Source organism: Sminthopsis crassicaudata, chromosome 1 (assembly GCF_048593235.1).
Source record: "Sminthopsis crassicaudata isolate SCR6 chromosome 1, ASM4859323v1, whole genome shotgun sequence".
NCBI lineage: Eukaryota > Metazoa > Chordata > Mammalia > Dasyuromorphia > Dasyuridae > Sminthopsis > Sminthopsis crassicaudata.
Genome location: NC_133617.1, coordinates 79,644,997 through 79,662,085, shown reverse-complemented (window position 1 = coordinate 79,662,085; position 17,089 = coordinate 79,644,997). Strand labels below are relative to the sequence as shown.

Genomic DNA, 17,089 nt, shown 5'->3' with positions numbered 1-17,089 from the left:
CATGTCATACACAACTGAAAAGATCTAACAAAATTCAGTGAGAAGGCATGTGTGTGTGAACACAACAAACTATGCACTTATAAGGACACCACAAGAGCTGTTGTTGGGTCTGGTTTCACATTGGGACGTTCTAATTGTCTTAGGATTGAAGCCTCCAGGCCGATGACAGGCCAGTGTCTATCTAGTACCTCCTAATTTACAGAAACTGACTCCCCTCAGCAAGGAACCAGTTCAACATCTTATAGAACAAAGTTTTCAAGAAGGAGGGAGAAAATACCCAGAACCTGGAAAGAATGAAGAAAATAGGAAGGGAGAGAGTTTACACATATTTCCGGAGGTTTAGAGATGCATATAAATTGCTGACTGAGGGCTCTCTGGAGAATATTCAGCTCCACCCCAATATTTCTTATCTTCCGAATGAAGTTCAGGAAGGAAAAAAGGGTGGGAATGTAGTCAGTGGAAAAATCTGGGGGATTTTTCTGAGTTTGTTTTTTTAGTTATAAACTTGACAACCATCAATAAACCCAAATCTCCAAATACATATTTCCATCTCTGCCCTGAAAAAAGAGTGTACATGAAATCTTAGACTGGATCCATTTGCAGTTTTATTAGTTTTAAAATACCTATTAATTTTCACACCAATGTCAAGCTCATTTTTTTTCTGTTTACAGCTCCTCTCCTTTGGCATTTTCTGCATATTTTCCAGATTTTTAAAACTGCTATGGTTATTATTATTTACAGAGTTGGAGGCAGCAAATAAATTGATGTTTTGATTGCATTTCCTTAACTCCACCTCATCTTGGCTTCCTCTAATCCACCAGTGAATATCTCAGGAAGGGTTCTAGAATCTTCCAGTCTTTTCCAGTCCAAAGTTCTGAGTCCTGTCCTAGGGAACTACTCCTCCATTCTCTGTGTCTCCATCTGGGGGTATGTATGCTCTCTGGGTATGTGTGATGCAGGATGCAGAGGGATACATTTGAGAATGAAGTTGTTTTAAAAAAAAAAAAAAACTCAGGGCAGCTGGATTGCAGTGGATAGAGCACAAGCCCTGAAGTCAGGAGGACTTGACAGTCTAATCTGGTCTCAGACACTTAATACTTTCTAGCTTTTTGACCCTAGGTAAGTCATTTAATTCTAATTGCCAAAGGAAAGAAGGAAGAAAAGGAAGGAAGGAAGGAAGGAAGGAAGGAAGGAAGGAAGGAAGGAAGGAAGGAAGGAAGGAAGGAAGGAAGGAAGGAAGGAAGGAAGGAAGGAAGGAAGGAAGGAAGGAAGGAAGGAAGGAAGGAAGGAAGGAAGGAAGGAAGGAAGGAAGGAAGGAAGGAAGGAAGGAAGGAAGGAAGGAAGGAAGGAAGGAAGGAAGGAAGGAAGGAAGGAAGGAAGGAAGGAAAAGATTAAACCCTAAAAATGATGTAGAAATAGGAGTTTCTCTGATATTAGGACAAAACTCTTCTGGAACTCACAAAAGGGAAGCTAGCTAGTGCCACCAACATAATAGTTTGAGTAGGGATAAACTGAGTTCACATCCTGTCTTTAATACTTCTGAGCCCAGGGAAGCCTCTTTCATATTTATAAAAGGAGGGAATTAGATTCTATAGGGTCTTCTAAGGCATTTTCCTACTCCAAATCTATGATCTTATTAAGTCAGTAAGAGGTTGATGGCAGCTACAAGATAATAATAATTCACATTTTCATTTTAAAACATATTTTAAACATTTTTAAAACATATAAAGAGATTTCCCTGTCAATTTAGTAGCAATTTACAAATGAGGAAACTGAGGATCAGAGAGACTAATTTTCCCAGTTTCACACAATTAGTAAAAAATACAGTTTTCAGCCCACCCAAATTTCTTTCTAAGTCCTGAGCTCTTTCCATTTCAAGTTACTTATCCAATTTTTTTTTCCCTTGCCTACAAAAAAATTGAGCATAAGAGGCTCTCCTGAATCAAAGAGCAATTTTGAGAGCAAGGCTGGGAATTAGCAATCAGAGTATTCTTCCTTCTTTCTTTTGAGTAATTTCCCCAGGACAGGGAATTCAGTTCAAACGTTTAGATGGGAGGAAGGAGAAAATGCTGGGTGTAGAGAGTTTAGGGAAACATTGCCACCATTTGGTAGACCATCCTTTAAATGGGGATCATTGTGATGCTAATGACATGACAGAAGAAAGTTTCCTTAAAAGGAGGGGGGAAATATCAGTAGCCTGAGAAAAAAATGAATGAAGAAAATACAAAGGAAAGAGTTTATATATATATCTGCAGACTTAAGAATGTTGGGAGTAAGATCTAGTAAACCAAGTGGGCACCCATCATTTCAAGAATGACACTGTTGTTGTTCAGCTATTTCAGTTGTATGATTCTTTGTAACCCTATATGGGCTTTTCTTGGCAAAGATACTGGAATGACTTGTCATTTCCTTCCTTAGCTTATTTTACAGATGAGAAAACTGAGACAAACAGGGTGAAGTTATTTACCTAGAGTCACATAGCTAGTAAATGTCTGAAATCAGATTTAAACTCGGGATGATGAGAATTCCTGATACTAAACCCAGCACTCTAGTCACTGTACCACCTAGCTGTCTGTGAATGGTACTATAGGAAACAATAAATAAAAGAAATCAAGAAAAACCTGGGAAGACAGGAATAGATGAGGAATAAAGTTAAGAGAACATGAAAAAACAATAAACACAATGACAAGAAAGATAATTTTTTAAAAAATGAAATCAAACTTTGTATTATAAAGCTTAATTGTGACCCAGAGAAAAGAGAAAATGCATCTCCCCCTTTTACTGGAGAGGTAGGGGATTCTAGGTACCAAGTATTCCCTAGTCTGGTAAACTCGGTTATTTCTTGCATCAGATGATTTTGCTGATATGTTTTTTGTTTCTTTTAGCCTTTGTAGAAGAAATGGCTTTCTAACTAGGGATGGTGGATTAGATATATTTAGAAAAGGATGCAATATAAAAGTAAAAGGTATAAATGAAACTAAGAAAGATAACTAGAGAAATAGATCTTTGTGGGACAGAATGTTTAATAAATTTAAGTTCCTGTGTAGCTCTCTCTAGTTATAGACAAGGAAGTGCAAAGGCATTGATAACCTCATGGAAAAGTAAATGTCTGCCTTTTTTTCTGTGCATATATCTGTGTAGATGTGTGTCTGCTATGTATATGTATAGCCAACAGGATGATAAAATTCTGGCAAATTCTGTTTGCAGTTGGTCTATGAGCAGGAGAGGGGACGTGCAGAGAGAAAAGTGCATATCTATTCCTGAGGCATAAGGAAATCACAAGACAGGATCATCCATAAGGAGGTGACTGAAATCTTCACATCATGGCCCAGAAGAAGGCAGGTCCAAGGCTGAGTAGGAATGCTCCTATGAGAGAGAAGGGGCTGCTCCTGATCCCATCAGCCCCATTACACAGTTCTTTTGAACAGCAGGAATAACTCACTTCAATGATAGCTGGGGGGATATGGGCCTTTCCAAATGATTCCATGAAAAAACTTTCACAGGAATTAGTACAGCCCCTGAAGTGTAACTTTTGGTTCTCTGGCCCTGTGGAAAATAGAAGAAAATGAATGACATTCAAGACTTAAATCAGCAGTTAGAAATTCTTTCTCCCCTCCCTCTCCTACATTCTGTTTCAGTAAAAACAGTCTCCTCACTAATTCTTTCACATTATAAATCCAGTATACAGGCTACTAGTCTTCTCTCCCAATCTGAATCTTATAATCCTCAAGACCCTCCTTCTTCAGAAAAACTTCTCTGAATACTCCAACCCACAAAGATTACATCATCCTCCAAACTCCTGCTATACTTCCTACTTTTACCCATTTATACAACTACCATCCTAACTAGTTCAAAGCTCTCCTCACGCTACTGGCTATTGCTATCAATAGCCCTCTAAGTGAATTTCTCAACTTCCAATGTCTCCCTTCCCTCCAAGCAACCTTTCACATTGCTGCCAAATTTATAACCCCAAAACACAGATCTAAGCATGTCATTCCCTGATTCATGAAGTTCCATCTTATCTCTTGAATAAAATACAACTGATTTTATTTGATTCTGAAAGCCCTTTACCATCTGCATCTGAATCTAGCTTATTTTTGTAGACATTATTACATAGATCTCTTTGTATGCTCTATTTTCCACCAAACTGGTCTGTTCATTGTCTCCTATATGGCATTCTATCTTCTGTCTCTGTGCTTCTCTCTGCACAGACTGACCTCCATTCCTAGATTGTTCCTCTCCTTTACCACTAAACCATGAAATCCTTGGCTCCCTTTACATTCAATTCAGGTCCCACCTTCTATTGGAAGACCCCACTCCCTCTCTCCTCAAGATTACTTTATACTGACTTTATATAGTCATAGATACATATAATTTTCTCTGAATAAGTTATTCTCTCCCAGTAGAATATAAACTTTTTGAAGGTAGGGACTGTTTTGTTTTCTGTTTTTGTACCCATGAGCAATATAGTGCCTGACATACAAGTAGGTACCTAATAAATGCTTGTTGAAGAAATGCTACTTCATGCAGCATTTAGTCCTAGCATTATCAACTGCAGGGCTAAAAGGAACCTCAGAGATAATTTAATTGAGATTCTTCATGAAGAGAAGAAGAAGAATCATTTGTAAAGCTCCTATTATGTGCCAGATTCTGTGCTGAGTGATTTTTATACATATTATCTCATTTGACCCTCACAACAATCCTGAAAGATTTAGGTAATATTATTATTACTGCTTCTCTTCTCCCCCATTTTACAATTGAGGAAATTGAGGCAAATAGAAGTTAACCAAATTTCCCAAGTTCATACATTTAGTAAATATCTGAGGCCAAATTTGAAATCAGGCTTTCCTGATTGCAACCTTATCCCCCAATGAACAGCACCACCAGTTGCCTCAATGAGGCAATGAGGATAAGGAAAAAGATTAAGCAAATGAAGCCGTTTACCCTGTGTTGCACGTGTAGTAAACAGCAGAAGTTGGTACAACTTAGAATCCTAGAATATGAGTGCAGGATGAGACCTTAGAACACAGAACCATAAAGTTCTTCTATTATTTCTATTCTGTTAGTGACCTGATAGCTAGAGAGGGAAAAAAAAAAAAAAAAAAAAGTGTCCGAGAGTAATGGTCAGAGGCAGCCACACTCCTGGGAATGATGAAAGAAGTGGCTAAGAGGTCAGTGTGGGTGAGTTAAAACAAGGCATGGAGTTCACTTAGAATCCAAGAGAGAAAAGCCTTCCTCCTTCAAGAAATAATGAGGATTAAAAAATAGCACTGAGTTTGGGATTGAAAAATCTTTATTTAAATGCTAATTCTACCAATTACTAAATTTGTTTTTCATTCTATGTCTGTATGTGGCAATTGGGATTAAGTGATTTGCCTAGGGTCCCACAACTAGGAAGTGATAAGTGTTTACAGCAGAATTTAAATTCAGATCCTCCAGTCTTCAGGGTCAGCTCTCTATCCACTGCATCATCTAACTGCCCCACTAACTTTATCAAATTACTTTATCTCTCTCTGTAAAAATTAGGAAACAAGACAAGGATGTTATTAATGTTATTTCTAGTTCTATCTTAATCCTCAAGAATGTGAAAAGAAACATTGAGTCAAATTCATGTAAAGGTATGAGATCTATACTCTACAAAGTTCTTCCTACCTCATACTCTTTCTTGATTCCCTCACAGGCAAGATTTCTAGATGTGGAAACTGCCCAGAGAACTTAAACATTTTGCCCAAAGTCACAATCATAGCAGGCAGCAAAGGCTACCCAAACTTAGAATCCTAGAATAAATACAGAACCCAAAACTAAACTAAACTAAAACTAAACACAAAATACCCATTAGGACTGAAAGACCATCATAGAAGATGGCACCAACTTGGTTATGGAGTAGTTAGAGGGCTAGAATTAAAGTCAAGGAGATCTGAGTTCGAATATTATCTCCAACACTAACTTTGTGACTTTGGGCAAATCATTTAACCCGTTTACCTCAGTTTCCTCAGTCTCTAAAATGGAACTAATAATAGTGCCTACTTCTCAGTGTCCTCATCTGTAAAATGAGCTGGAGAAAGAAATGGCAAACCACTGCAGTATATTTCCCAAGAAAACCCCAAATAGAGTCACGAAGAAATGGGCACGTTTGAAAAATGACTAAACAATCTCTTATGCTATTGTCAGATCAAATAATATTCATAAAGTACTTTAGAAACCTTAAAGTACCATGTGAATGCTTATTTTTTAAAAATTTGTTATTGTTCAGACATGTCTGGCTCTTTGTGACCCCATGGACCATAATGTGTCAGTACTCTCTATGGGGTTTTCTTGGCAAAGGGACTGGAGTGGTCTGCTATTTCCTTCTCCAGTAGATTAAAGCTAACTGATTAAATGGCTTGCTGGGAGTCACATAGCTATTAAATGTCTGAGGCTGCATTTGAACTCAGATCTTCCTAACTCCAGACCCAGCTCTTTAGTCACTGAACTATCTGGCTGCCTTCTATATAAATGCTAGTTATCATTATTATTACACCAAGTTTAGGGTCTCACTCCCAAGTGTCTACCAATGAATTTCTGCAGAAGTATTAAAATAATAGCAGTTCTCTGTTTAAAAAAAAAAAAAAAAAATTTCCTCTCCATTGGGAAGCTGTCCAATTGAAGCTCATTTAGGAAAAGTCAAAAGATTAGGCTGGGATCATGTATCCACAAATAAAGATACATAGATGTCCGCCAGAAGTCAAGCCCTACAAATCGCCTTCAATTCTTTGTGAAATGTCAACTCTCCCCAAAACCTAGTAGGTAAATGATCCACATGAACAAACTAGTTCTCTTCATCTGATCATTGAAATCTAGGATCCACAGGTATCAATTAATGCCTCTGACCTAAGAGAAATTATTTTCTATTATATCAATAATCTATTTTAAAATTGGGATTGAAGTTTTTACTTTGTTTCCTCATTTAGGAACCAGCCCTTGAGGGTTATTTGGTCATTCTCTGAGAGTCACTACTGATGGATGAGATTACCCAAATCCTTTAAGTATATGCTCTGTGATTTTAGGCAGGACCACACACCCAACTAGCAGATTTAACAAACAGAAACTAATCTGGGCTCTCAGAAAGCAGTATGCCTTTGTAGTCCCCTTCTTGTGACCTAAGGTAATTCATTTTATGTAGGAGAAAAGCAAACAGAGCAGTCTGGGTAGAGATGGATTCCTTTGTCCAGATTGCTAGAGGCAGCTAAATGGCAGGATGGAGTCACATTCTCAATAGGAGGAGCTAAAGACTTTAACTCATATTTTCATTAATATATCCACTCTCTCATTAATTATTAACCAAGCAGGGTTGATTTTCACCTGGGCACCTCCTTTTGCATGGAGCATGCAGGGATCTCCATAGTTATGTCTTTGGTAATTGAAACTAATGGATTATCAGCTAGCCTAATTAATAAATTGATTATTAATTACCCAGGATTCCATCTCCCAGGCTTTTCATTCATCTCAGGCTTGAACCTTATCTCCTATCTCCTTACTTCAGTACCTCTATTTCTAGTAATGATTCCTGGATTTACATGACCAACATGGTACTACTAGACATATTAACTTCCAGCTAAAGCCCTTTTTACTCTTCATCCCAATCAGTTTTTGAAGTCTTAGCCTCTACCATACAGTTCCAGTGATCTGGGGAATGGGGGGAGATATCTCTCTAACTATGTTGGAGAAACAAAAATGGTGTAATAGGAAAGATCAGTGGGTATAGATGAATTTAAGAGATCTAGGGTTGGGTTCTTGCTCCCCAGTTCCATTTACTAGATGCATGCTTTTAAGAAAGTAACTTCTCATTTCTAAGATTCAGTTTCCTCATGTGTGTAATATAAGAGGGATGGATTAGGTGATCTAACCCAACTGGGTCTCTTCCAGCTCTGAAATTCAATACCCTATGTTAACTCCCCTTCTCTAAAAAATGAAAGGGTTGAACTAGAATATTACTAAAGTTTCTTCAATTCTAACACTGTTAATTCAGTGAATTTAAAACATCAATTCACTTGGTTGGGGATAAAGAGTGACCTTGCTTGGGTCAAACAATTCTTGTTACATGAGGAATGTTGGAGATTTAAGGGTAACACTAGACTCTCTTGAATCCCCTCCGCTATAGTTCCACTTGTCTAAGCTGTCCAATGAGCCTGGGATCTTGAACATTGTTCTGGACCTTAACTGGACTCACCATTTTTTTCTCCAGCTTCCAAACTCCCACAGTGACTTGCTGAACCTGAGCACTGAACAGAGGTGCACTGACTGGATTGCTGTACCTTGGTACAGTTGTAGCATTTGAGAGAATGAGCTGTAGAGAAGAAATCCCTTTGGTTAGATAGACTGAAGAAGGACATCCAAAACTGCAGTATAAAGACCTACGTGCTCTACCCCCTAAGATATCCATGATTGAGACAAAGCTCTGGAAGAAGTAGACTTCTTTCTCAGCTCAGACCTCAAGAGTTAGCGTTCTAAGGAGGGCAAGATCTTCTCAAGGAAGTCCCAGCATTCTCCCCTACCACCCTCTACCCATCTCCCACAAAGACCCCATTTACCTGACATACAAGTCATTAAATCTTCAAACTCAGAACCACAATCCCTTGAACCAAAAAACATAGAACCATCCTTCCTCCAATACTAAAACTCTCCCTCTTCCCAGTTCCAGGTCCCCCTCCCCTACTACTAAAAAAAGTCCCAAGATCTGACCTGGCTCTATACAGAGCAAGATGCTCAGCAGAACAGGAAGGAGGACTCTCATGGTTCTTGGCTATCTCAGCCTGGGGGAAAAACAAGACAGAGTATTTTTATTCAACAGTATTCAATATCCTTAAGTATCTGCCCTAATTCCTAGGACCCCATCATGCTCTGGCCCTCTCCCTTACCTCTCCTCCAACTGATCTTTGAATCTCAGTGACTACATTCCTCACTACCACCCATCCCTTACGATGCCCATGCCCCTCTTGGCACTCTCTGTTCCACTGAGATGCCTTCACATCCCTCCATACGAAGAGTTTTCTCAATCAATTGTAATCTATTAGTTAAGCACCCATATCCCAGGCACAGTGCTAAGCTCTGAACACACAAAAGCAAAACTGAAAACAAGGATCTTAAAGGCTAGGCAGGGGAAACAGCATGTATGTACAAAAGAAATACAAAGTGATTTGTCCAGGAAAACATGAGAACTCAGAGGAAATAGAAAAGCACTCAATTTGTACCTAAGCAGAAGCTTGAAAAAACTAGAAATTCTGAGAGGGAGAGATGAAGAGAAAATGCAAGATGGCAGCTAGTGCAAAAGCATGGCAGCAGTATAGACAGGATGGTCTGAAAGCAAGAAGGCCAGTTTGTCTGGGCCACAGAGTTCCTGGAGGGTAGGTAGCACAGTAAGGCTGGGAAGTTAAATTGGAGCAAGGCTGAAAAGGCCTATAAATGCCAAACAGAGGAATTTCCATTTTATCATAGAGGTAAAGGGGAGTCATTGGAGTTGGTTAAGTAGGAGCCTGAGATGTTCAGATTTACATTTTTAGAAACTCAGGCTGGCAATTGTGTTAATTGACATTTGAATTATTAAGAGGATTTTGTATTGTATTTTGGCTTTTTAGGGGCAATGCAGTTTTGCACTGAATTTTGGCCACTGGATTTTTTGAGGGAAAGCCAATGGCTATTGTGATGATTCAGGCAGAAATAAGAAATTAACAGAAATAAGGCAGTTCAGACAAAAAAAAAAAAAAAAAAAAAAAAAAGTCAGGGATGGGGCAGGGAGAGAAGGAACATACTGAGCTAAAGAAATTGATAAGGGCATCTAAGTAAATATGGATATATATATATATATATATATAAAGTAATTTTGAAGGCATGCTACTGGGTTGAGGAGGAAAGGCACTCCAGCAAAAATACCAGCTGCTCTGCTCCACCCTTTCTTCTTCAACCAGGAATAGACTGGCACTCCAGCTCCCATCCTGATTCACCACAACTATGTGGCCCCAAAGCTATCACACTGCCCTCAAGCCATCTCCCAGACAAACTGATATGGCCTTCTCTATCTCTCACTTCGCCCATGCCCTGCTTTCCTCAAGTAACAGTAATTGACTCTGGTATCAGTAATCAAACAACACCCGTCCTTAGAAGGGTTTATCAATTAATTGCCCTAACATCACACACCTTCCTGTGACTTCTCAGTTCTCTGGCCACCATTCCAATCCAAATAAAGATAATGGAAGGTAAGCTTTTTATGGGCAGGGACAATCTTCCTTTTCTTATCTGTTTTCCCATCACTTAGCCCAGTGCTTAGCAATCAGCACAGTTCCTAGCACATAAGAGAACTCATAAATATTTATTGACTGATAACAGAATAGGTACAGAATGTAAGTTGTAAAGGTGGTAGTAGAAAGGTTAGGGATTGTTTTAAAAGCCAAATAATTGGTAAACACTTTCACTCATTCATTCATGGATGAAGCACTAAAATTATCATCTGTACCTAGAGATGCCCAATCCCCTGCCAACTTTACTCCACCCAAATCTAGCACTGCACACCCAAACCTAACATACCACTACCTAAACACTTTAGACCCCACCTTCTTCTAGAAGCTGGCTGGCCCGGATGACATGAGAGAGAGTTAATCAAACTCTCTTCCTATGCCCAAATGTCTCTCCCACTGGCCAAAATCCTATCAAGAGCACTACACTGTATGAGTGGTTGGTGCTGGGGGTGGAGGGAAGAAATGTTCCTTCCATAGGGATTCTAAATTGAAAGCTGCTTTTAGAGATCACCTAATCTAGTCCACTCATTTTACAAACTCCCTGGGGACCTGGAGAAGTTAGTTGGCACAAATTCAACTAATTAATAGTAAATGGTAGAAGCCAGATCCCAGCCCAGGGTCCTTTTTATTCCAAAACCACTGCCCTTTCCACTATAAACTTATTTAGTCTCCTGATTTATTTATTTATTTTTTTTAATTTAAACACTACTAGGAAGTGGGTCTAGGAAGAAAAAAATTATTTTCTAAGACACTTCCTTCTCAAGACGGAATCAAGATCTAGACCTGGAAGGCACCTCGGAAGTTCCCCAGTCCTATTCCATCACTTTATAGGTTAAGCAACTCGGGTCAAAGGAGAATTAACTGGCCGGAGTTTACACAGCCAGGTACCCAGATTTCCAAGTATGGCAACGCTCTTTCCACCGCGGGCGCAATGGGCGGATGAAGCCCTAGGAAGGACTCCACCCTTTCCCCACTCCCCACCTTTCTTTCTCCCGCCTTGGGGTTCCTGCCCGGCAGTTGCGGGCCCCCCTCACCTCGGGACAGCCTGCTGTGACCGGTCAGTCTCTCCGCTCACAACTTAGCTCAGCGCAGTTCAGGGTCTGCTTCTTCCTCTGGTGCCACCCTGGCTAAGGGCAACTGGTTTCAGTTAAGCCAGGGAGTGGCACTCGCACAGAGCCCAACTCCGCCCCTCCCTGACCAGGCAGCATGACGCTTGCCTCCAGTCCTTTCTCTCCTTCCCCTCCCCCCGCACCTCCATCCCGGGCCAGTTCCCGGGCGATTCCTCTCCGATTTCTCCCTGCTCCTCGTGACTCGAAGCACTTTGGGCTCCGCAGGTTCTAGTGGAGCCATCTTGACCCTCTGTGGCCAGCTTCGGCTCCATTACCAGACTAAATCCAGGATTAGCTAAACTAGCCTTCATCGTAGCCTAGGCCCCTGCATCAGAAAAAAGCCCCGGCCCTTGCCCGGGTCCCTGGCTAGAGGAACAACACCCCCCCCTTCCCCCGGGCAGAGGTAGACTCAGACTGCAGCCTACCCACCCAGCCCCATCCCAACCCCGTCCGGCTCCATCCCCGCTTCGGCCCACTATACCTTGGCCGCAGACGACCCCCAGATTCAGACTTTAGTCACTACCCCACCCCGTCCTGCTCCATCCCCAAGCGGGTCCAGCCCAGTTTGACTGCAGCCATCAGAAGGCAGAAACTACGGATTTCTGAGGGGAGATAGTAGCTTTCAACTTTGTGCCGCGAGTTTCGCTAGTAACAGAAGTTGGAATGTGAGCTGGGAGTGGGTCGAGCACCCATTTAGGGTTGAATTAGTCGGATTTCTGAAGCTTGGGCAGCACAATCCCTCTAAATTGGCCATGAGAGACAGTGAGTCAGCTTGATTTTATTTAATAAGAGTACTGGGAAGCTGGTAGGAAAGAAAGAGGGACTGTTGTTCTGGAGAGGTGAAGGGAGGGGCCTTGGCTGGGGACTCTAGTGCAGGGGAAGGGGAAGAGGTGGCGCCAAAATTACTAACCCAGAAGAGATTAGATTCTAGACTTTAGGGGTTGTTTAAGACCAGGGAAGTCTACACTCATGGCTAAAGGTTCTTTAGTGTTTTATTTCTGAGCCGGTATATTCCTTTGCTTTCTTGGAAGTGGGTAGGGAACCAAAAAACACATTATTGAAACTTGGAGGGCACTGTTGCTGTTATTGTTGTTTGTCCTTCCTTCTCAAAGAGAACAGAGACACGAAGGAGGTGATGTCATGACATGCAAGTGAATTGGATTTGAGGGAGGGCTGCGCAAGGGCACCTGCCTCACTTTGTCCTCCAAAGCCATCTGGATCCAAGTGAAATACCTTAGTTTCCCTGAATTATTATACCTCAGTTTCTCAGAATTGTAAAAATTCAGCTTCCCTGCATTATTAGTTTCCCTGAATTATAATATCTCAATTTCCCTGAGTTAATATGCTTTGCCCTCCCCCCCCTTCTTGATTGAGATAATTAAGGCTGTGGAGCTCTGGCCACTCTGGCATTCCAAAAGAATCATAAAACTCCAGATGGCTTATTTCAAATAAATGAATGGCACCCTCTGTCTTTCCTGCTTCAGACTTTCTGTCTCTTGCTTGACTGCCTTCTTCACTCTCAACTTATCAGAATTTATAGTCCTTTCTGAAATTATGACTTACAAGATGTTTCTCCCCCCCTTGCCTTTGTTTCCCTGATTATTGGAGCTCTATAAAAGTCTCTAGAATTAATTACTAGGTGCTGAAAGCTTTGAGACAAGAGTCCAATTCAGCTGACTAGTCAAAGCTCTCCATTGATAAAATATTAAAAATTCTAATCTCTATCTTTGCTCAGTTTCTCTGCACTACCACAAGGACCAGATATAGACCTAGAGGACTGGAGATGGCCCTGGATACAATGGGAGGCCTCTACTCAGTGATTAAGGCTAGGTAGCAATTGAGACAAAGAATACTTAAGTCACATCTTTCTCTTTTCCAGGTCTCTAATTCTTGAGGCATTAAAATCTAATCCCTCTCTAAACCTAATCCTAAATTATCCTAAATTCTAATCTTAAATCTATACCTAATTCATAAAATCCTGAGTTAACTCTAGGGAGGACCTATCTAAGGAACTATGGTTTGGTCTCCAGAAGTGGTTCATTGGGGAATGATAAAAAGGTGTCTTCGTGGGCAGGAGGGACTCAAGACTGCTTTACTTCCTCCCTGCCCACTAGCTAGTTGCTTCTTGGAATTTCAGGCAATACAATAAATATTTATTAATATCTGCCATGTACAAGGCATTATGCTAGCTTCTAGAGGCGCAACAAAATCAAAAGAAACAGACCTTGACAACAAAGAGATTACACTCTTTGGGGGCTGATGAGAATAATACATTTATAGTATGTATGTAATATACAGATGATTTGGTTGGAGTTTAAAACCAAATGATAGTATTGAGATGCAGACATCAAATGTTGGGATTCGGTCATGTGAAGAATTCAAAATGGCCTTTCTCTTTGGCAAAAGGTTGTTTATTTAGAAGAAATCAGAGACCAAATGGAGAGATATAATAGATCCCAGGAATGGTAAATACAAAATAGAGTTAAGAGAATACATAGCAAGGAAAGGGGTTAAAACAATGAATAATGCAAAAGACAAGTTCTCTAGTGGAATTCACTGTCAGGAGAAAGGAAATACTTCATGAGGTGGGAGCATGTCATTGATTGTCAGACTAAATCCTAAAAGGGATTTTGCACTTGAAAAGAGTTAATAATAAGAAAGAGAAAGAAACCATAAGGCATGGTGGGTGGATAAAAGGAAAGACACCCCATGACATGGGGGTAGGGAGGAGGAAAAAAACAGCAGGAAGCAGAATGTAGTGGTGGGCTACAATTCCAAAAGGTATTCAATAGGATGGTGTGAGCCATATATAGATTTACATGGGAAATTTAATCTCAGGGGTTTGCCATAACTTGAATTTCTGACTGAATATAGCAAGATGAAATTATCTACCAATGATGAGGGAACCCTAAAACTCTCTGAAAACTCCTTCAAGGAGAAAGTCTTCCTATCAGCTTCATTCTGTTTTTCTGAGATATGCTCCCATTGATAACACTCAATACTGATTAATTTTCCCATTAAATTGAAGAGACACTCATTCAATTCTATTCAAATTCCAGCTCAAGCTGAAACCCAGCCCCCATCAGAAGCAACCTCAGCTTGTAGTCAAGGCTTCTATTATTTAAAAAGCCAATTTTAAACCCAGTCTTTGCAGAGGATCTAATTTGCCATCCCTGGCACGGCAGCAAACTCTGCCCGCTGAAATAATATGCTCTTTCAGCGTTACCCTCTCTTTATCCTTACCTATTTCCCTAATGAGACTTTATACCTCTCTGTCAGGATCTCTTTACAAGAAACTTTACTTCTCTGCTGGGACCTTGCCATTAAGGAATTCAGGCTTTCTATTCATGCATAGCAAAGGCTGACTTCCCAATGCCAATAATAAAACTCTTTTTATCAGTCTAGCTTTTCGGGTTCTTAAATTCCTTTATGAAGGACCTCTGCACTGCCAAAAGGGGGTTCCCACAACTCCCTACTCATGTGCCAAATCTGAAAGGGGATTTAAGGGAGCCAAACCTCTTCATTTGGTTCCCTGAACCCCAAACCTGCCACTAACCTCATCATTTAACTCCCTGACCACTAGGAATCCTAATCTCATCATTTTGGTTCCCTGAATCTAATTTCATCACCTCCACTGAGAGTGAGATTGTTAGGTTGAACTAATCCCCTTCAGTGCTCTTCTCTGCTTGCCTCTGGAAGTCATCTTATCAGTACCTTAGGCTTTCTCTGTCAAACCCACCTAGTTACTCAGGAGGAAGGAAGGAAGGAAAGAAGGAAGGAAGGAAGGGAGGGAGGAAGGAAGGGAGGGAGGGAGGAAGGAAGGAAGGAAGGAAGGAAGGAAGGAAGGAAGGAAGGAAGGAAGGAAGGAAGGAAGGAAGGAAGGAAGGAAGGGGAAAAAAAGGAAGTATGTGGGACAATAACATCCACAAAACAATCAGAAACTGTCAGAGTAAGAAAAAGCAAAAATGGGTTTATTACAGTCTCACAAGAAAGGGGATCTTCCATCTAACAAGGTGTTTGTCATTAAGGAGCACAAAGCATAAATTGTAAAACATCAGATAAAATAGAACAGAACCCCACATACACACACCTTGACCTTTTCTCCCATTGTTTGGGGGAGTCCAGGCTTACACCCTAAACCCAAAAACAAAAGAATAAACAAGTCAACAATAATATAAGTAGATATCCTAGAATAAGAGAATTCAAAGCCACGATCACCTTTAAAACAAGTACTTAAATGCAAAGTAAGAGGTGGTGGGAAAACAGAAGGGGACAAAGACTTGCAATTTTTAGCTATAGTTCTATTTGTTATTATAAAGTCAGGTCACAATTATATTTAAGACTATATTCCCATGAGATTCTTCGGTTAATTCAACACAGAAGGAAGGAAAAAAAGGAGTAAGATGGAAAGAGAGAGAGGAAGACAGACAGAGAGAGAAAGAAAGGAAGGGAGGGAGGGGGAAGGAGGAAGGAAGGAAGAAAAGAGGGGAGGAAGGAAGAAAGGAAGGAAGGAAGGAAACAAGGAAGGAATTCAGGAAGAAAGAAGAAAAGAAGGAATGAGGGAAAAGAGAGAGGGAGGGAAGGAGAAGAGAAAAAAAAGAAAGAAAGAGAGAAATTAGTAGGTTGTAGCCTAGGATGACTACCTTGAGATTAAAGGGGAATAAAATGAAATAAAGCTGGAAAGGTAGATGGAAGATGAACTGCAGAGGCTTTAAATGCTAGCTAAGCAAAGGAGCTTGTATATCATCATCATATATAGAATAGGAAGAAACCAAAAGATTATTTGGGTATGGGGTTGTTGGATTGGGTTTTTTTTGGTTGTTTTTTTTTTTTTTTTTTTTTTTCAAATCACACAAGAATGGTCTTTTTTGAAGGAGGAAGGGTATAGAGAGTTGAAGTTTTATATCAAGTACAACACATGATTTCTTCCTTCACCATTTTGCCATTAGATTTGATGTTTATATAAATTCATCTAAGTTATTTGATCAGTACTAGGAAGCCTTCTCCATATACATGTTTATAGTAAATATCAGCAAAATACCAAAACAAAATCCTATGTTGCTAACAACAACTACTCCTTCTTGTGACTTTAGAATACTAGTTGCAGAAGAGAGAGAAAGGGGGTGGAAGGTTGAATAAGTATGTAGATGGATAGATAGAAAGGTGGATAGATAGATGGATAGACACCAGACAGATGAGTGATTGGGTGAATGGATGCATATGATGTGGTGATATAGACACCAGATGATGGTAGACACCAAAAGTTGGGATTCAGTCATGTGAAGAATTCATAATGGCCATTCTTTCTGGCAAAAAGTAGATTAATATTTAGGAAAGAGGTTACAGACAAAATGAAGGGATACAATAGAAGACACTGGGAATGGTGAACATGAAATAGAATGGGAAAGCACATGAAAGACAAGTTTCTCAAGGGAACTCACAATTACCTTGGAGAAAGGGAGCACCCCATGAGATTGAGGCATGCTCTTAGCTAGCAGGCTAAATCCTGAAAGGGACTTAGTACCCCAAAAAAGTTAGCTGTAAGGAGAAGTTAGGGTTGAGAAGCATAGTAGAGTTAGCAGAGATACTATATGATATGGGGGAAAGGGGAAGAAGAAAGACACAGAGTAGCATCCAGAATCCATGGGATGGCTCATCAGTAGATTTTATAGGGAAAATTTAACCTCAGGGACATGACTGGGATTTCTG

The 17,089-nt window shown here is 40.3% G+C and overlaps 1 protein-coding gene across 2 annotated transcripts; it reads right to left on the bottom strand.

Moving 5' to 3' along the window:
- Positions 1-3,005: 3,005 nt before the first annotated feature.
- Positions 3,006-11,437, bottom strand: LY6H (lymphocyte antigen 6 family member H). 2 transcript variants are annotated; one of them, XM_074264311.1, is made up of 4 exons: positions 11,306-11,437; positions 8,722-8,792; positions 8,210-8,326; positions 3,006-3,546 (listed from the first exon to the last, which is right to left on the bottom strand). In XM_074264311.1, the coding sequence occupies exons 2-4, from the start codon at positions 8,771-8,773 to the stop codon at positions 3,317-3,319; spliced, it is 399 nt and encodes a 132-aa protein (XP_074120412.1). In that variant the 5' UTR covers positions 8,774-8,792; positions 11,306-11,437; the 3' UTR covers positions 3,006-3,316. The 2 variants fall into 2 exon arrangements, with proteins under 2 accessions (XP_074120412.1, XP_074120419.1); XM_074264318.1 differs by having other exon boundaries at positions 11,253-11,400.
- Between the last annotated feature and the right edge of the window lie 5,652 nt (positions 11,438-17,089).

What these genes read in the sequence shown, in the direction of transcription:
- LY6H (XM_074264311.1), bottom strand. Translation starts at nt 8,773, where the DNA reads ATGAGAGTCCTCCTTCCTGTTCTGCTGAGCATCTTGCTCTGTATAGAG. An exon ending in CTTGCTCTGTATAGAGCCAG is followed by an intron (nt 8,327 to 8,721) that starts GTCAGATCTTGG and finishes TCTTCTCTACAG; the next exon opens with CTCATTCTCTCAAATGCTAC. An exon ending in GGAAGCTGGAGAAAAAAATG is followed by an intron (nt 3,547 to 8,209) that starts GTGAGTCCAGTT and finishes TATTTTCCACAG; the next exon opens with GGCCAGAGAACCAAAAGTTA.